The following is a 20334-nucleotide window of genomic DNA, read 5'->3' as shown; positions in this document are numbered from 1 at the left end:
GTAGCCATTTACTCTGTTCATGTTAACATTTGTAAGCAGTATGGAGTAGTACTACTCTGGATGTAATTAAACCCCCATGCAATAGATACCTTTGTCGAGGATGAAGGGATGGCCATACCTGACTAGCAGCACATACGGCCACTGGTGTCAATGGAGCATTATAGTTTACTCTCTGGCTGAGTCATCCTTCCCTGAAGAAGTTGCATGAAAATAACACATAACAAGGGTGGTCAAGGCTGCAGAGATGTAAGGGAGTGAAGAATCTGTTAGCAGTATTTCTATAGCAAGCAGATGACTGAATGCATTTCCAAATGTTATGTAATTTCTTGTGTGACTCACAACAACAGTCTAGAGAGCATATGCAACATTTGCTATAGCAGCGAGCCAGTGTAAATACCAACAACATTTCTGTAGTCTTAGGTGATGCTCACAGAGAAGTAAGCTTACAATTTTCCACAAATATTTTTTCCAATGGGGAGCTTGTGTGACTACATAGGAGTTTATTCTTTTTTCTTGTTTTATCATACCTGTATTAATAGGAGGAAAATCTCACTGTGTGAAGTATTCTTCTTTGAGCAATTCTACACAGTCAACAAAATGTATTGCTGCCGTGCGCATTATTGACTTCTTTCAGTGGAACTCAAGCCAGCCTGCTGTATCAGCAAGCTGTTGTTTTCTGCAGGTTTTGGATGCAGATGTTTTCCTGAACATTTAATAAAAGGAGGCTGCCTGATAACTTCAATTATTCCCACAACTTAAAAATTGTATTAAAGTCCAGTGAATATCTTCAATTGTGCTGTAGTTGACTCAATGCTTCCTTGGTATTGCTTCTTGGGTCTTCTTTGGGCTCCTACGACATCTTTGCTGTGCTTCTGTGTTGTGCTCTTGCCTGAGGCTTCCCAGCCCACTTCTGTAGTCCTTCCTGCAGTACACACCCTCTTCAAATCAACATTTGTGGGTTTTGGCCAATTACCCCTCCGCTCATGTGTGCCTTCAGCCAAAAACCTCACATTCTTCTTGACTTTGCACTGCTCACATTTTCTTCTTTCTACCATCTGTCTTGCCCTACCATCTTCCTACCTTGTTTTTGCAGTACATCCTCCTTTAAGTTTCTCTTCCCCCTGTGTAATTTATGTGTTTTTGTAAAGAAGGGCTCATTCCCCAGTCCCCCAGCTCATTCTCATCACACCTCTTCCTAATGCCCAGTTTCCATACTAATTAGCATGAAATCACAGAAAGCAGGCCTTAAGGACACTCAGCATCTTTCAATCCGTAATCTTGTCCAAAGTGAAAATATAAAATCCTATCATTTCTGTAGTAAAATTCAAAGATACCATTCCTGCAATTAGAGAATATTCGTTTATGCCTAACTTGGATCTCAATTTTCATGCAATTTAAGTCCATCTGTTTTTGTCCTAATCCCCATGGGCGTGGAAAGCAGCTTTCTAGAGCAGCTGTGTGTGGACTGAGGACGGTTACTTCTCAGTCTTCTATCCACTCCATATTCCCATCTAGAAAATTTTTCTTCTGTGTCCAACATAGTACATTTTCTTTGTATTTTTATCTCCACAAACAGTCCTTTTCCCTCTCTTTATCATATATAGGTCCCCCCCATATTCTCTTTCCCCTCACCCTCTTGCCTTTCCCCATACTTTTTACCATCTTCTGTTTCTGATTTCAACATGCCTATACTTCCTCATTCCTAGATACTAATTTCCAATCCTTCCAGCAATGCCTGTTCTGTTGTACATCATGGGTGCATGTGGAGGCTTGTTGCAATCTATGCCAGGAATGTGTTGCCCTGGTATGACAGGAATGTATGGAAGCCATCCACTGTGATGTAAATGCCTTTCAATTACCTTCTCTTTGCAGAATGTCATTTTTAGTCCCAGCTCCTGTGAAATGCTGTTGGTGCTCTTCTGCCTTCACTGTTTCCATGGTAGCCAATCCCATCGTTTTGTGACTATCAGTAGCCTAAGCAAAATCTAGAACCGTCAGAGTTAAAATGGAAGGCAGGTTACAGTATTTTTGAAGACTGGGTGGTATTACATGATAAAAGTACTTCATAGCTAAAAATGGGTAAGTAATTAAGCATCATTACCGTAAATTATGATATTTTTGGAGGTATTCTGTGGAACATGTCCTGAGTACAGTAAAATTATAATGTTAAATACAGTTAATGACACTGTTCCAGAAGCACAGAACATAATGGTTTAATGCAGAGTTATGGCAGCCTGATTTTAAGTAACTAACTCTCCACTGCCCCTTCCTTAAAAGCATTCCCAGTTCAAGCATTTCAGCTGTGTGCCCTTGGAAACAGACCTGGATTTCGATTCTGACTGAAATACCAGAATTAAAACCCATAGCTCCAAAGGCTGATCCAAACCCCAGATGTAAATGCTTTCAATGCTTGGCATATTTTTAAGCCAGATTTAACATTTTCATAGGCTTCAGTTTTCAGCGTAGTATCTGATTTTTCTCATGCTTGCCCCCTCCCTCTCCCTGCCAAAGTCTTTTAGCAGTATCTGTGAGGTGTTGAGGAGCTGGAAAATTTTTGAACTTAGGTTTTTAAGTGTAGACTAAGAACCTTATCAGACTAAGAACTTTGTAAATATAGGTGGTCATTCTCACAAACCTGGTCAAGATCTGTCTTTTTGGTCTCATAGAGTGTCTCTGCCAAGCTGCTATTGAGAACCATGATTTGGAAATCTAAGAAAGACTCCTCTCTCTCATTCATGTAGTGATCTCAAAGAAATTCAGGTACTGTAATGGATTAACATGCACATTATTATTGTGAAAGGTAACACCTGGAATTCTACTCAACTATATTTTGTATTTTTTTCCAATTTGGATAAATCAGCATAAAAAATGCAGAGTTCAAAACCTATGTCTCAAAGCCTATAATTCACCCATCATTTATTGCTCTTTCCTTAATTAACATTGAAGCCACTTATGAAAGTAAAACCAAGTACTTGTCTAAATGCATATGCCTCAATTTCCATTGAGCTGTCTGATTAATCAGTGTAAGACATGGAAGAGGACATATGAAAACTCAGGTAAGTGAGCAAAACCCATTTTCCAACAGAGAATGCATTTTATTCCAGCTAATGATCCATATGAAGACAGGCTGAGAAAGTTGGGGCTGTTCAGCCTGGAGAAGAGAAGGCTGCGTGGAGACCTCATAGCAGCCTTCCAGTATCTGAAGGGGCCTACAGGGATGCTGGTGAGGGACTATTCATTAGGGACTGTAGTGATAGGACAAGGGGTAACGGGTTGAAACTTAAACAGCAGAGGTTTAGACTGGATATAAGGAAGAAATTCTTTCCTGTTAGGGTGGTGAGGCACTGGAATGGGTTGCCCAGGGAGGTAGTGAATGCTCCATCCCTGGCAGTGTTCAAGACCAGGTTGGATGAAGCCTTGGGTGATATGGTTTAGTGTGAGGTGTCCCTGCCCATGGCAGGGGCATTGGAACCAGATGATCTTAAGGTCCTTTCCAATCTTAACTATTCTATGATTCTATGATTCTGTATGTCTGTATACAAAGTCCAGAAATCATCATACCACACTCTCCCTGTAAATCACAACCCTCAGCAGGACTCCTTGGTTTTGTGAGTTGAAAATCAGCTTTAGTCATGTGGCCAGTCTATTTCATAATCTTACTGTGCACATTTGTAGTGGAGTTCATAATCTGGTATCTTTCTCCATGATGACAACATTATGTTGGTTTCTATGAATCCTGATGAGCCATTAGAAATCTTTGTGTATAGTGTTTTCAGCCATTTTCTTCTCTCTTTCATTCCCACATACCATGTTTAAATTAACTGTCCTGACACTAGAGACAGTGAGCATAGGACCGAAATCACATAACAGTTGCATAAACCAGCATCAATAGTATGCAGAAAACTGGACCAAATGAAAATCATGACATGACACATGCAGTTCAGTGTAGGATAAACTGCAAGAGAAATGGGTTCTGTAGCCACAGAGAACTAAACTTGCTAATCAAAGAAGTGTGCCCAACAGAAAAAATATGAGTTACTGAAGTAAGAGGCTGAAGTATGGGGACAAAGAGCTATGCGTGGGGAAAAGGAGAGTAAGTTGAACAGCCTTTGGAGTTGGGGGTGAGTGGGCAGTAAAGGATAAAAGATAATTAAAAAAATAGTGGGAGCACATTAAAAATACAACTAAACCCATTTCAAGGGTGATACAGAAAATCCTGTTATTTTCCATTACTGAAAAAAATTCAAAACCTCCCTCATGGAGAAATGGCACCCAAGATACTGCCAGTTTGCACCTAAAATCTCCTAGATAACCCATCCCAAGCAGTAGTGAAAAAGATTAGCTGAAACAAACACATATACTGACATGATGAAATTTAGATTATCAGGTTAAAACCCTCCATCTGTTCCCTGCCTTTTATTTTTTTTTTCCTTTTCAGCAAACAAAAGGAAGAAACATGAAAGATTTTAACAAATTCTGTTACCAGCTTAATTTTTCCTATTGTGTTTTTCTTTTTGCTGAGGGATTTGTTCAGCTATTACAGTGATGGCCACAACATTAACTGTTTAGACAGATGAAATTTTTACTTTTTCCTCCTAGGCTAAAAACCATTGACATTACAGACAGTTTTGCTTAAAGATGTTGTGTATGTTAATTATATTTACCTCCTACAATGGTAGGAGGTGTAATGTCTCTTATTTGCAGTTTCTGCGTCTAGTGGGGAAAAAAGAGATGGTTTCTGTAGATGGCTCAGAAGTGCATGTTGGTATACACAGCTTCTTGCTCAGACTTAACCTAATTTCTATTTTTTTCCTGTTTGTGTGAATATTAAATGAGAGGATGAAAAGACTACTTCATTTGAAAGGCTTATTTAATTTCCCTTCTCTTCATTTGCTTTGTTTACTGAATTACATTTCCATAGAAGAATGGTACATACAACTGTCTCCCCTAAGTGGTTCAAATGAGCTATGAATAAAACCATTTAGATACCATTCACAACCATGTTTTATTAATAACAACTAAGAATGTTACTGTAGCGCAAATAGATAGTGAATTTTTGCAGGCTTTTATCACTGCACCCACATTTTTGTCAGACTCTTAGTATTGTGTAACTCTGTATTAACAGAGGTTTTGAAAGGTATGTGTCATTAAAAGCTATGTAAATAACCATTTCAAGACTTTCAATCAAATGCTCATAGGGTTGCTTACTCCTTCTACAGTCAGCACTCAGTTGTATTAATTATTTTTTAAATATGTCTGTATTTGAAAGGCAAGTTGTAGTCATATGTCATGAAATTCCTGCTTTCAAATCAAAACTCTCCTTTTGGAAAACAAATGCAAATGATTTCACACTCTTTGCATTCCTATTGTTTTTCAGATGGGAAGGCAAAGTAAGGACTATACACACTAAGTAAAGACCCGATCTACTAAAAAGCAATATTTCTTCAGCCTTTGGCACCTCAACATCATTCATTTGCTGTTTTTTTCTGAAAGCTGTCATATTCCTCAGCTTATTATAAAAACTTTATTTTCTTCTATTTCTGGGCAAATCCTTTGCTTGTTGCTGTTAAGATTTATATATGCCTATTATCACATTCATAGAACTGAGGAAGTATTTCATGTCAACTTTACTTTCATTATTGAACATACACAATGTGGATCATAAAATGCCAGATGAGAGCCATCTTGGTGAACTTAGCTGAAATTTTCTGGTATTATAGTTATTTCTGTTTATTTTTCTTGAGAATGTGTTTTTCTGTACTTGAAGAGCCAACAATTTTCTTTAGAGAGTGGGTTATTACACAGAAAATATGCACTCTTAAAGTTAAGCTTCATGCTGGTAGAATTATTTTAAAGAATAAGACAGCAACAATTATTCCTAAAAATATCTTTCCATTAAACAGGAACTACTAAAGAAAACCTGCTCTCCTTTTCAACTGAACATTAGGGTCTCAATACAGTTGGCTGTAATCTGAACTGAAATAAAATTCTCAGCTGACTTACTAGCTCAAGAAATGTGGCGGCTTTAAGTTGTAATGGCAAATTTTCTCTGTGTAGAATAGTGGCTCACAAATTTCATGTTTATTTTGAACCTATTAAGACCTTGAGAAGGAGGGAAGTCTAAAAGCTTTTGATTCACTTACAGCTGTTAATGGACCACTCATTCGCTGATTAAAACAAGACTGATTAAACTACCCCTGTAGTGGGAATATAATTTCAGATACTAAATTAGCATACTAATATCTGATACTAATTTTTTTTTTTACTTTTAATTGTTTTCCACAGTAATTTTGTTGAAACTAGTAACGCACAATGATTTCAAAGGGGCCAGGACTTCACCCATTTTCCTGCTTCATTCCTTGCTTATTGAATTTGTTAGAAAAACTGTTTCCAGAGAGTGAACAAAGTAATTAATAAACAGGAAAAACTAGTCTGAAACTCCATTAATAACCAACTTATTTTTATTAGAGCAAATACAGTTGTGAAAACTGTACATTGTACATTTTGGGTCAAGAATTATAAATAGAGAAACTCATAGATAAAGAGTTCATTCTTTGACAGCAAGAAACTTTAAATAGACAAAATGACATTATTAAGTACATTGGCAGGCTTCATTGTGCTGTCCAAAATGTAGTGTACAGTATAACAACCAATTATAAATAGCCTTTCATGTAAAATACAGCTGTGCACATTTTAGAAAAATACCAACAATTTGTTTGAGCTTTGTTTTAAAAAAGCTTATAAATCATACATATTTATAAATGGTACTAACATGCTTACTTAAATTTATAAACATTTTCATAAGCTTTGTTACCCATTATTTCCAGAGCATAAAGTATTTTAAATAAACATTTAATAGGAATTAAATATGTCAGTTACAAAATTACCTCTCCAGGTAAGGAGACGGGGTGATTTCACTGTTGGATGGAACATTTTGTCCATTATGTCAAGGCTTATACAGTAATTTTAAAAATTTTGTTCTTAATTAAAAATTACTTTCCTAAATTTAAAACACAATTAAAACTTTTTTTTTTCTTAAATAAATACACAAGTTTTATTTTCATTTGCTCTCTTTCTGCTTTCTTCTTTATCCACACTGGTCAAAACACAGGATTCTGAACATACTTCTGTAAAAAACACCACCGTGTTACTGTCCTGCTTGGAGCTGCTTCGCTGCACAGTATTCAGTTCATACCTACATTACTTTAATATGCTGCATCGAAAGATAGCTAATGTACTTTGTAAGAATGTTGCCCATTAAACCATGCAAACATGTAGGAAGTTTACAAACAGGTTCAAAAACTATACTGTATGAAAGATTTTCTAATAGAGATAAAATAAACCATAATACAAGCCCTTTGCTTTTTGCAGCTTTAAATTAAAATATTTACTTGCCAAATGATCACACCACATATTTTCAGTAAATAAGCATGCTTTTGATTAATACAGGGTACAATAATTACAGTATAATGGCACATAAAAAGAAACATGATCACATCATTTGAACAAAGGGCTGTGAAACTACTCAAGACAAACTTTCCAAATGAAAAATTTTGAGGCCTTTTTTAATGCTGAGGTAAAATTATACACGGACCTTAAAGACTTCAAAGGCATCAAATTGATACACAGTCACTTAACATTCCTAAATGCTCTACCTGAATGTATTCAACACAAATGCAGTATTTTAAAATTATGGTAATTTATTATGAGCATTAGCTAACTTAACTGTCATTGGCATGAATGTGTACTCAGACAAGACTTCAGTGTAACCGCTGGCAAAATACCTCAGTGTTGAAACATAATAACTCAAATCACCAGTTACCACAGCACCAGAATTAAAAAAAAAAAAAAAGGAAGAAAAAGAGGAAAAAAAAGAGAAAAAATAGTCAACATGCAAACTCCATATCTCATTCTTCTTGGCTTATTCTGATATTCCACCTCCTGTTTAGAGTGTGCTGATATCAATTTAAGATTCATGTTTTATTATGTAAAATTTAGCTTGCTATTGGCATAAGCAATTGAGCACTTTAAGGAAGGTATCAACATCTTTATATTTTGCGGTCATGGGATATTAGTTACTAAATCATAAAGCAAAACTGCTCTTCAGGTTTAGGAAAATGAATTTAAGAATTTTATCCTCAGATTAGGAAAAGCTTTAATTTTCTTCTTCTGCTACTAGGCAGAACTGGTAGCTTTCTCCAGGTTGTACTAGACACTATGTTATGGCTATACATCAAATTTCATAAACAACGAATGAACAGAATCACGCACAGGCAAAAGAAATTCGATCTCCCAGAACACTGCAGGAGCACTGTTAAAAGCAGCAGGTAATGGAATAAGACTGGTGACTGATGATGCTAACTATTTCTTCTAATGAGATAGGAGTGAACGCTGGAATCACTTCCACAGCAACAGAATCCTCTGACCACATTCCTCTGGCAGTCGTTTTCCCATCTCCCCACTAAAAACATCAGACGGTAAAATAGTAAGGCAGCTGTTAGCTTCCATCAACAAAAAGTGCAGCTCCGTACATTTCCAGTTTAGTCACACTCTGCTGAAACAGATGGAGAAGCCAACGCACTTCACTGGCGGGGCTGCTTCAGCAGATTATTTTGTTTGTTTTCCAACATGGCTGCTTGCTTCAGCTTTCAGAGGACCCCAAAGCCACGAGCCATCAGCAGAGAAGCTGAGCTGGGCCCCTGGCTGAATATTCCAAGTTTCATCTCTCTTGCGTCCCATCCCAATTCCAAGCCTCCTTCCCTGTGTCTGAGTAAGACAGGTGCCATTTAAAAGGCTGATGACACAACTGCAGAGAACTGTGGGCTAACACCACTAGTTGTCATGACTTCACTGAAGGGTCAAAACAGTTATATTATTAAATAACTATGTTGAATCACATTCAGGCACAGCTAAAATTAAAGTAGGGAACATTAAATGTATGCAAAAATTTAATCTTTATCATTTTAGGTGGGGTGGATATGGTGATTTTATATGAAAACAAGACCTTTCTTACCTTTCCTAATTCCAATCAAGTTAGAAAATGGACAAAAAGAATGGCTAAACCAATATTCAACAGCATTACCAAGGCGATCATGACAGAGTTGGGGCCCTGAAAATGAAATAAAGATATCAGAATTAATGAAAAGTTTCACATGGTGCATAGCAATGAACATGACCTGAATTCCTTATTTCCACTGGCTTTGTGCTTGCACTAAAGGATTATCTAAATATTAAAGATACAGACTCTGCCCTAAGTCACAGCCATTACCCTTGGTATTGAGATGAGCTAAGTACCATATCTGTGAAAATTAGCTGGATAAATACAGGTGTGAGTATAACATTATACTGTTCTTAATTACAATGAGATTAAGCCATCTGACAAATATCACTATGTAAACAAATGAAAACAAACCCATCCACACAGGAACAGTATCAGCTTAAAATAAAGAAAAACAAAGAACTCGAACTATTTTAGGAAAATCTCTCCATCCTTAATGTAGGCTTCTTCCCGAATTCCAACAGATTTCAAAACAGACATGGCAATTGAGAAGAATAGCCTTTTTTTGATAACCAAAGGGAAAAAGAAGTTACTTACCACATTGCGCCAATATACCTAGCAATGTTCCCATTACAGTCAAAAAACAATTTTACACTGCAAAATGAAGCTTGTTTTGATTTACTCTGACACCTTACAGACATATGTACTGAAGAAATGAGAAGTCAAAATACTTCCTAGCTAGAGCTAAAATTGGTTAGAAAACTGTGAAGCCAGAGAACAAACTTTTTAACTCTTTTCAGCAATTTTGGGTAAATTTTTTTTAAGCATGGATGCAACTTGAAATAATGTCCTGAACAGATGGAGAGTCTTAATTCTTCTGTTTTCCTCTTAACGTATTTGGTTTACTACAAAATATTTTCAAAAAGGTTTGTAGACACCTTGTACTTTAAGGCTGCACATTTACTGTAACAGAAAAACTCAGACATTACTTTCCTAAATCACAAAAAAGCTGACCAAAAAATCTCTGCAAAAAACAATCTTCTGAGCTACATAAGTCTCACTGGCTTGTGTAAGAAGGTACATATTTCATTAGAAATGACTTTTTTTTTTTTTCATTTTACACGAGGTACACCTTGTAGAAGTTCATTATACTTCACAATAACAGTAACATTACCTATAGAATTTCTGGAATGCTAAGGTTTAAGGACTTACTTATTTGTTGCAGCAGTGTAATTGGGAAGCTACTGAATAGTGTTTCTGTCATTAAATCACATCCTTTCATCCTGAACACAGCCATTAAACATTTTCTACCAGAAAACACCTTTACACAGTAGTTAAAATGGTAGGCCAGATGAGGACTGCTAAGCTCTTCAGTAAGTCACAAAATATGTGTGAAGGACATGAAGCTGTTGGAACAAGTCCAGAGGAGGTCCATGAAGATAATAAGGGGGCTGGAGCACCTCCATTACACAGACAGGCTGAGAAAATTTGGGCTGTTCAGCCTGGAGAAGGAAAGTCTGTGGAGACCTCAGAGCAGCCTTCCAGGATCTGACGGGAGCCTACAAGGATGCTGGAGAGGGACTCTTCATCAGGGATGGTAGCGACAGGACAAGGGGTAACGGGTTGAAACTAAAACAGGGGAAGTTTAGGTTAGATATAAGGAAGAGGTTTCTTTGCTGTGAGAGTGCTGAGGCACTGGAATGGGTTGCCCAAGGAAGCTGTGAATGTTCCATCCCTGGCGGTGTTCAAGGGCAGGTTGGGTGATATGATTTAGTGTGAGGTGTCCCCACCCATGGCCGGGGGGTTGGAACTAGATGATCTTAAGGTCCTTTCCAACCTTAACCATCCTATAATTCTAAGATTCTACATTATGTCAAGTACTCCTTAAATCCTTGGGGATTCTAAACCCAACCAGCACTTCTATTCATAATGGCACTAAAGTGCCCTTTGCACCCAATCTGAGGTATCTATTCACATGTTGGGGAATTAGGTGTTCAAGTTCCAATAATGATTGAGATTATCAGGATGCTAGTCAAATGTTGCCATAGGGGGATGGTATTGGCAGCAAGATTTGCATTTTGCTTAATGGCAGAATGTCTAAAATATTCACTAGGAAAATGAGGACTAGGTTTAAAGTCACCTTAGTCAAAGGGATTTTGAATAACAAGTTAGTTATTCAAATCAGTGGTAAGTTTTACCCACTGGATCACAGAACAGAAGTGGAACCATGTTTCTTCATTCTTACTGGAAGTGAGCCACTATGTGCCAAAGAATATGAGTGACAGAGAACATGCATAAAAGGAAAGTGGGACTCCAGATATGGCTACATTTCTGACTACAGCACTGTAAGCAGCCTTGCTGTAATAGTATATAATTCAAGGTTAACTTCTTTCTCTTTCTAGTGTGGTCACAATTGTGCTGGCTTGGGTATTTCTATGCTTTTCTACTGTGAAGGAAACCCAAGTTTCCATCCGGATTCCCACCAAATGCATTTAGCAATTGTGAGATTTATGCATGAAAGCCATATTGGAAGATTTTGGACAATAAAATGTGTTTTACTTGAAACAGGTACTTTGATAATCTCGCAGTTCTGCTGTCTTGGAATGTCAGTGTCAACACTTTTAGAGTGAACCTTCCAATGAATGATGACTTCTTTTGCAAAAAATTCCTAGAATCTCAAGCCAAACAACAGTACACATATGCTAATGTTACGTATCTCTCTACAGGAAGTGTGATTACACTATTAATTTCCACTATCACTTGGATTCAGTGTATGTCTCTTTGGTGCTGAGACACTGGCACAGGTTGCTCAGACACGTTTTGAATTCCCCATCCCTGACAGCGTTCAAGGCCAGGCTGGATGTGGCTTTGAGCAACCTGCTCTAGTGGAAGGTGTCCCTGCCCATGGCAGGGACATTGGAACTAGATGATCCTTATATGTCCCTTCCAACCCAAACTGTTCTATGATTCTACAACTCTGATAGGGGCACCAGGGTTATCAAAATCAGGTCAAAAGTTCCTTTATAGTTCAGGATCCCACCTAAAGAATTTACAGTTGCATTTTACAGTTGTACTGCACCAAGAATTGCAAGGAACTGTGAAGGACATCACTGCCTAACACTATTAAAATTCATAGGGATTTGGCTATCTAATTCTTTGTGTATTTGAAAATAATATCCCTGGAAATCAAGTTGATTTACTGCTATTGAAGGAAAATTTGGATCTCTAAGGTCTTCACAGGAACCTGAAATATACTCTGAAACAGCATCCTGATAGCTTCAAGACAGCTTCTGGCTGAATGGCAAGTCAGGACTGCAGCTCAAAAAGCAACTTGGTATCACTGGTGCCCTATCTTAGAGAATCAAGCTTCATGAAAGAGGAAAGGACTTCTCTATGATGCATGTGTCAGTCAGGATATATATAACAATCTCATTACAATAGCATTAGATAAATCAGGCTAGAAACCCTGGGTACTATGGTCTGAATCAAGAAATCTCATCTTCAAAGACAGAAGAAATTGACACCTTAAGAACTGAGCTGCTGATGATCAAAGGAAAATGTTTTATCTGTTTATGGTAATGAGTCTATGCTGTATACAAAGAAGCAAATCTCATTTCTTTTGGCCTGCTATCAGCATTTTGCTTTGCGTTCTGATAACCACAACTTTCAGCCCAAAGCAGAATTTCTAATATACTAAAAAATGATCAAACAGTATTTGTGGGGCATGCAGTTATGCAATGAACTACTACCTGTTTGTAGACACCTATGAAATGAGCATTTAATGCTCTAAGGCAAATACCACAAATAAGACTTTAGTGTCCTGCAAGAGTTTAAAATAGCAAAGGCCAAAATTAGTCTGAACAGTCCAAGAGTGACTAGAACAGGTGCACTAAAGTAGCTGTAGTAGAAAAACTCCAGACCTGCTTAAAAACTGCCCTTTCAGCTTCTAGTAAGTCACACACTACTGTAGTTAAAAATATCACTATACTATTACTTTTCATTTGGGAAGGGAAGAAAGTTATTTTCCTAAAATGTAGTGCCAGGAAGTATTAAGACTAGTCTTGTAATCCCATTGCATTAGGAATGTCCATTAAATATAGCAAAAAGTTCTTGCTCAGTTTTTTTTTTTAGGATCAGACAAATATTGATCTATTTTTCTAAAATCATTGTAGTTATATCCCTTACTTACTGGATGGTAAATGAACAAAGAGATGAGGGTAAAGCACACCGGGTAATACTCAGCAAAAAGTAATGATTTTAAATAGAGGTAAAAACCATGATAAATACTCTGTGTGGCTTAAAAATCTTTATGAACAAAATGATGAAAATTATAGTATAGTAGAACACTTGTGACTGGGCTTGGACCTGACCTAGGGCAACACATGGACACATATAAGGCAAAAAAAATGTGTATTCACTAAAGTATACTACAATGGTATTTTCTGCAATTCAATCCTACATTTTACCCAATCCAAAACAATCTAAAATTAGCATATATTCAAGGTGGGATTGCAGCACACAAGCTGATACTGGGGCTAGAGGCTGCTAATGAGCAATTTTAGACAGTGCTGGTTTATAGTCAAGTGTGTCTGTGCAACTTCACACTGTGGTAGGTAAAAGGAAATTTGAAGGAACTTAATTATCAGTAGAAAAAGGATGATTTTTCTCTCATTTATTAAAGTAAATTGCCTGCAAACCGACAGCTGATATGCAGCGGCTGATGAATGGTGACTTTGGCATCAGGCTGTACGCATGTTTTTACCTTGATAAAACTATGACTTCTATAAGCTGAAATAATTTTAAATTTTGATTTTTGAACATTAGAAAAATGTTCAAAGAGAAACACATTTATAGGTGTGCATAAAAAATTTGTGCTGATATTTTTAGAGTACAATGGCAGAAATGGGGTATCTAGAGAATCAATACTGTTCCTATAACTAACTTACTGCACAGATGATACTCAATGACATTCTTAAGGATGTAACATTCACAGAAAATATGAGACATGAACTGATTATAAAAAACAGCTGCTGCAGACTTTTCTGTAATTAAAGTTGTTTAAAGTTCTTAATCCAGATCAAAGTTTCTGTTTCATTCAGATGTGAGAAATAGATCTGATTTAGATACATGGAAGGAAGAATTAAAATCTTACATTTTGTAGCTATGTTCCTAATGCATTATCACTGGAAAACCTGGAAATTCACTTGTGTTAATGAAGACCTTAGGCCCACTGTAGGAGATGATCTGGTCTGAGACCATCTTAAGAACCTGAATGTGCATAAGTCCATGGGACCTGATGAAATCCATTCATGGATGGGTTGCCCAAGGAAGTTGTGAATGCTCCACCCCTGGCAGTGTACAAGGCCAGGCTGGACAGAGCCTTGGGTGACATGGTTTAGTGTGAGGTGTCCATGCCCATGGCAGGGGGGTTGGAACTTGATGATAGTCCTTTCCAACCCTAACTATTCTATGATTCTAAAAAGTGCAGCACAATTTTATACAGCACTTTCCGATAATCTAATGAAAGTGTTCAATAAATGTTATAGATTCATTTTGCATTCCAAAACCATGTTTTCTCATTCTCTTTTAATGAGAGCAAGAATTCTTTTCCCTTTATATTCCATAACAAATATAATTTTAGACTTTTTGGGGGATCTAAGACAGATATAGTTTCAAACCCAGCAAAATCATTTGTCAGGATGACTATAAAGCTATTAAAGATACTGACTAAAACAAAATAATTCCCAAGTGCAGCCCTAGAATCCCGAAGTCTCTCAACATTCAGCAATGTCTGCAATAAAGAGAAGAACGCTAATCTGGGTTCTCCTCAGTAACTGTGCACTCTTAAGTTAGCCACTGTGTAACTCCAGCACACTACTGAGCTCAGTCAGGAGCGCTGCAGAACAAGTACTGCTTTTCTGAAGCTGAAAGGTGATACTAAATATTAAAAGCCTCCAGACAATGCTAACGGTCATTCTGTACTAAGTCTCTCCCTCAGCCTACCCGGCCAGTAGGTTACTCCCTTCTGCTTCAATTTTACATTTTTCAGCATTCCAAAGAAATAAGCATGTACGAAATTTATTCTATAAAAGCAAATTTATCGATATGGAAGACATATGGAAGACATCTTTGAAAAAACCACATACATCTACATGTATCTTAAAAAGCCATTATATTAAAAATGGGTTCTTAAACTCTACTCTCCTTCCTTCCTGAAATGCTGGTAGTAAGAATAATGCAATTAGGGTGCTCCAAATGAAGAAGAGGCACAGTTCCCAGATGACCTGTAAGGCCAGTAAACAATAAATAACATAGACTATCTCATCAGTTTTCCACCTTTCCTGATAACAGGCTATAGGCTCATGGTCCTTAACCTAATTATTCAGGTCAATAAATTGCTGTTTAGGTGCCCCATTTTGTTTCTTAAGGTGAAGTTAATTTGAACTCTCAGTTCCAAACCATTATTTAGTTTGGATGGAATGTAGCAAAAATAGGGACTATTTCTAGCCACTTATTTTCACCTGAGCTGAATAAAATTCCAATTCAGGCTAAAATTCTGTGCATGCTCACTCAATATTTACAAACCTGACAGCTTTGTGTTACCCTACATAGGAGTCGTATCTGTGAGATTTGAAAGGTTAAAGGGCTGATATCAGCTGTAATACAGATTTGCAGATTACAAAACCACTGTGAACATCTACTTTGATCCGCACAAAACAGAACATAAGCTTCCTGCTGAATGAGAGGATATAATCTTGGCAAAATGCTCGTTACTGAACTACTCAGTGACTGTTCTAAAACCTCAGCATTGGAAAACTGATGTTACATTTAATTAATATCATGAAAAAGCAACTTAAAACAAGTCTTTAATCTAAATCTGTCAAGCTGTTGTATCTTTTTATACAATTACCTGATAGCTTGGGAAACTATTTTATAAGGTGTTTTACAGAAAATAATTTAATGTGTCAGATTTTTCTGCCTTGAATCTTTCATTGCAAGATGTTTTAATCATTCTTGCAGCTTCTTGTGGCTTTAGTTGTTTTTTTTTTTTTTTATTTTAAATCCCTGATTTACAGACACTGTATTTTATTCCAAAAGTGGCTGCACCAGTGCCAAAACCAGATAAAACAGACTCCCATGTACTCTTGCATAATCTTTCCTGTTGATAAATCTAAGGATTATATTAACATCTCTGAGCAACAGCAGCAGACTGGGAGCTCATGCTCAGCTGCCTCTCTTGCAACTTTTCCCAGTTCTAATCCTGCAAGGCCAGGCTCTATTAACTGTCTTTCAATATACAGTCTTACATTTTGCTGTGCTGTGCACAGATAATTATACTTGCATCTTTCTTAGAAGGTGATTTGGATCGGATTATATTGGTGTTCCACTGCCTTAATTATTTATCAGTTTCCTGATCTCTGTGTCTTCTGTAAACTTCCTGGGTAATACTTTTAAGTCCTCTTCCATGTCATTAATAAGAATGCTAATAAAATAGAGCAGCAGAATTAATGCAAGAATGACTCCACCAGAATAATAACACATTTCTGATGCTTTTCTAATTACTTCTTGAGAATCATCAGCCAGTTTTTGAAAATTATTTTAATGTGACATTTAGCCTTTGCATTTCTCTGGCTTCCTTGTCAGAATAAGTTACTGTCTAAAAACAAATCAAGTGACCTTCTTGATTGAGGATATGATTCCTTTGTCACACCTGAAGATGTCAAGCTTGCTTGACATGATCCTTTACAATGCACGTTGGTTGGAAATTCTCATACATCTTTATTTCTAAATTCTTTATTAATGAAGTCTGGTGTCAATTATTCAGCTGTTTTGCCTGAGACCAGTGTTTAGCTACCTGGATCTCATTAAATGGGTCATTCTGTTTATCCCATCAATAATGACACACAGTTTTTTTCTACTTAAGTACCAAAAAAAGATTCAAAGAAACAATGCTTATAAAAAAGGAAACATTATTACAAATATCTAGACCTCCTCATTCTCTAAAGGTTAATTTTAGGATCTGCAACTACCATTTCTCTGAGTTTCTCTTGTCCCAGATGTAATTTTATCATCATCAGAGATTCTGAATTTGATAACCTGGCTTTTCCTTCTAACATGGAATAGAAATGCTATTAGTCATCTCTCCTTTTCTGTATAACTATTGATAGCTCTGTTATTTCTAAATAATAATGAGATTCAGATTCACACTGACTTGAATAAATAGTTTTAAATCTCCTCCATTTCCTGATGAAAAAGAAAGGAATACTTTTTACTTCACTGTAAACCACAAGCATTGTTACAAGTATTCATATTAAAACAGTTCATATTTTGATGGGAATTGCCTGTTTTTAGAGACTACAATCAACACAGGAAAGAAAATGAAAATAGGAGATTGTATGGGCTGGGTCAGCGTCATGTCTCCAATAGCAGTCAAAAGCAGACCTCTGGAGAAGAGCATGAGTGCAGCTTCCAGTACTCCCCAGTTATCCACTGAAGTACGACAAACATTGTTTTGAGAGATGGGGCCTACACATAAGTATGTGTGTGTAAATATATATTTACAAATACATATCTTCATGCACAAAACCTGCACATACACATACATACATACACACACTAATACATTTTTGTATTTATGGATGCAATAGAGATTTATGTTTCAAAAGTCTGCCAGAATCTGGCTGTAAACTATCCCTTCCCAGTTTTTGAAAAAAGATAATATAAAGGACTGGAGCAGTTGTTCCTCACTCTATCCTGATCCAGTGTGTTCTACCTAGCAAACTGTATCCAGATGAAGATTTGACAGAAGTGAGCTTTGCCTGTCTTCACTTTGCAAAGCTCAGCACTAGGAGGCAAAAGTGCAGTGAAGTGAAAGGTTTTGTGCAGTACTTACCGAGCTGTTTTCTACTTTTTTCACTGCTGAATGTGACTCATTATTAGCTGGGTTCTTTGGCGTGGCAAATTCTGGTTTCTTAATTTTTGTGTCAGGTTTGTTTTCTTTGGCTTCTGGCTTACCCCCAGACCTAGCAGGACTTGGCTTCTGTGAGGGTGGTATCCGTGCAAGTGCTGATGGTGATGGGTTGACATATTCATCTTCTTCCCTGAGCTCCTGTGGAAGCGCTGTTGGATTCATTTTTACATAATAGCCATGGTAGTAGTCATGTAGCTCCCCATTCTCTGTGCTGATGGGATTGTGATGGGCTGAAAACTTTGGCTGGTGTTTCACAGCTACTTCTTCCTTCACTGGTGCTTTTGAATATAAAGGCTTGTTAACTGCGGGTGTTATATTCTCAGTGGCTAAAAGCTTTTTTTCTTGATTGAGTCTTGCCCCAGCAGCGGAGCTTTGCTTTTTCAGTTGTTTCGAAGGTGAAGGCTCAGAAGGAAGAGGACTATGCCTTGGACTTGCTTCTGGGGTTCGAGGGGGTGTAGTACCTTTTCGATAGAAGTGAGGTGACTCTTTTGGGGAAGGTGGTTTTTCTTGAACTTTTTCTTCAGATTTTTCTTTCACTTCCATTCCTTCTTGAAATTTTTGTTTGATATAATCTGGGCCTGAAAAATAGTGTAATAGGAACATTATGATTAAACAAAAATAAGACTTCAGAGTAAAACTATTGCAGTGGGATGTCAGACTGGACTGTCTTACTAAAATGCTGGTGGGGCAGGTGGTACCAAAAATTTACAGACACCCATTAGTGATTTTCTCTAAACAGCTCAGTAACTGCAGTTACTGTACTTTCTGGTAATTATTGGGAGTGACTTTGTCTTCAGCTTTGCAAAGAGCCGTAAGTCATCCCTGAGTGAAGTCTGAGGAACTGAAGATTGACTTATCTTATATATCTTTCTTTTTCTGAAAGACATGTTTTGAGGGACATTTTGCTTAATTCCCCTAACCTAACTTCTACCATCATGATCACAGTATCTGTTTGACATGGGAGTAATTACCCATCAGAATGAAATTATTCTTCTTCCCGTATGACCTACAGGAAATAGGGCCTGAATCACTTTTTTCCCCCCCTTTGTGCGCAAGTTAGCTTGTATATAGATATGTATGTGCCTTGAACTCTCAAACACTGTCTTTGTTTTATCTTTGTCTTTTGTTTGATCACTTACCATATGAAGACTCAGATTAACCATTATTTTTTGTAAGACAATTCCTGCTTAGAAGCTATGAAGGCAAATTCTCTCACATTTACTAGGGAAATACTACAGAGCAGACAGCAGGAAAAACCCCAGGCCTCAGCTAAGCACCCATGAGCACATTTACCATTAGGACACACTTACTAAAGTGCATTTCTGTGCAGCTGTTTACATAAAGACAAGCTGGCTTAGATGCTCTGCTCCAGGTTTTTTGTTGTCTGATTTAACAGTTCTATGCTTTAGAGGTGAGCAAACACTGCTGAAACAAAACTGCTGTAAATCTCCCTGCATTGTGGCAGTCTTGCCTGTTTTTCTCCCTAGAGGCCACATCCCAGGTTCCAGGATCAGGTTCCATGAGACTCTGGGATGCTCTGTGAATAAAGAACTGCAACGATCTTTCTGTAAGTTCAATAATGGCTTTTGCCAAATACATTGCAATTATTTCTCTACTTCTATCTCTGCCAACACCACTACTTTCCTCTGATTTTTTGGATCTTCTGTAAGTGAGGGTTATCTCTGGTTTATGCCACAGAGATATTCTGTGCTCAGAGAAGAAAGCCTGCACACTTTTTTCTGCTTTTGAGTTTAAAGGAGTCTCTAGCTGTGCTACGCAGATACAGTGTTTTTACAGATGCCAGAAGCATATGCATCACTACACAGTGCTAAGATGAGAGGAAGGAATAGCAGCATGAAGTTTTTGGAAGTTACTGAGTCATCTGGTAAGTAAGCACTGATGGGAAGAAGAATTACTCGGCATGCAATGTCTTTTGAGCAGGAAAATCACAACATTTTTGGCATTTGAAAACCAGTGGTTGAAATAGGGAGCTGTTGAGAAAGAAGGCTAAACAGACAAGCTGGGATTTGCTCTCAAATAACATTTGAGGAGGAAGCTTTGAAGAATTAAGCTTGCACAGAGAGAGGACTAGAGGCTTGGTTCTTATGGCTTTTTATAATATTCCTGGTGAAAGGGAAAGGCAGCACAGCACAAATTGAAAGTTGTCTTATATAAAGTTACAGTTACAACCACCATTCAGAAAATTCTCCATCATGTAGGGAGTTTCCTTCTGTCTTGCTGGGGTGCATAAGGTAATGTTGAGGGTTTTAACATGCATGAACTTTGGTTTTCTTCTCTTTTCACAGGGGATATGATTAGTGGGTATAAAGAGAAAAGGACAGCTAAAAGAGCTCTGCCTAACTTT

At 37.3% G+C, this 20334-nt stretch overlaps 1 protein-coding gene across 2 annotated transcripts in view; it reads right to left on the bottom strand.

Annotated features, from left to right (window-relative positions):
* Positions 1-6446: 6446 nt before the first annotated feature.
* Positions 6447-20334, bottom strand: part of JPH1 (junctophilin 1) — an 86318-nt gene continuing 72430 nt past the window's right edge. Inside the window, exons 4-6 of one of the 2 annotated variants that reach the window (XM_031050620.2) lie at positions 17892-18547; positions 9014-9109; positions 6447-8461 (exon numbers count right to left, since the gene is read on the bottom strand). In XM_031050620.2, coding sequence (XP_030906480.1) covers positions 9029-9109; positions 17892-18547 — 737 coding nt within the window. In that variant the 3' untranslated portion in view covers positions 6447-8461; positions 9014-9028. Of the gene's footprint in view, positions 9110-17891; positions 18548-20334 lie in introns of both variants that reach the window. The other variant, XM_031050619.2, reaches the window with a different exon arrangement.

This window comes from Melopsittacus undulatus, chromosome 1 (genome assembly GCF_012275295.1).
Source record: "Melopsittacus undulatus isolate bMelUnd1 chromosome 1, bMelUnd1.mat.Z, whole genome shotgun sequence".
Classification (NCBI taxonomy): Eukaryota; Metazoa; Chordata; class Aves; order Psittaciformes; family Psittaculidae; genus Melopsittacus; species Melopsittacus undulatus.
The sequence above is the reverse complement of the archived record's forward strand: the minus strand, read 5'-3'. Positions and strand labels throughout refer to the sequence as shown.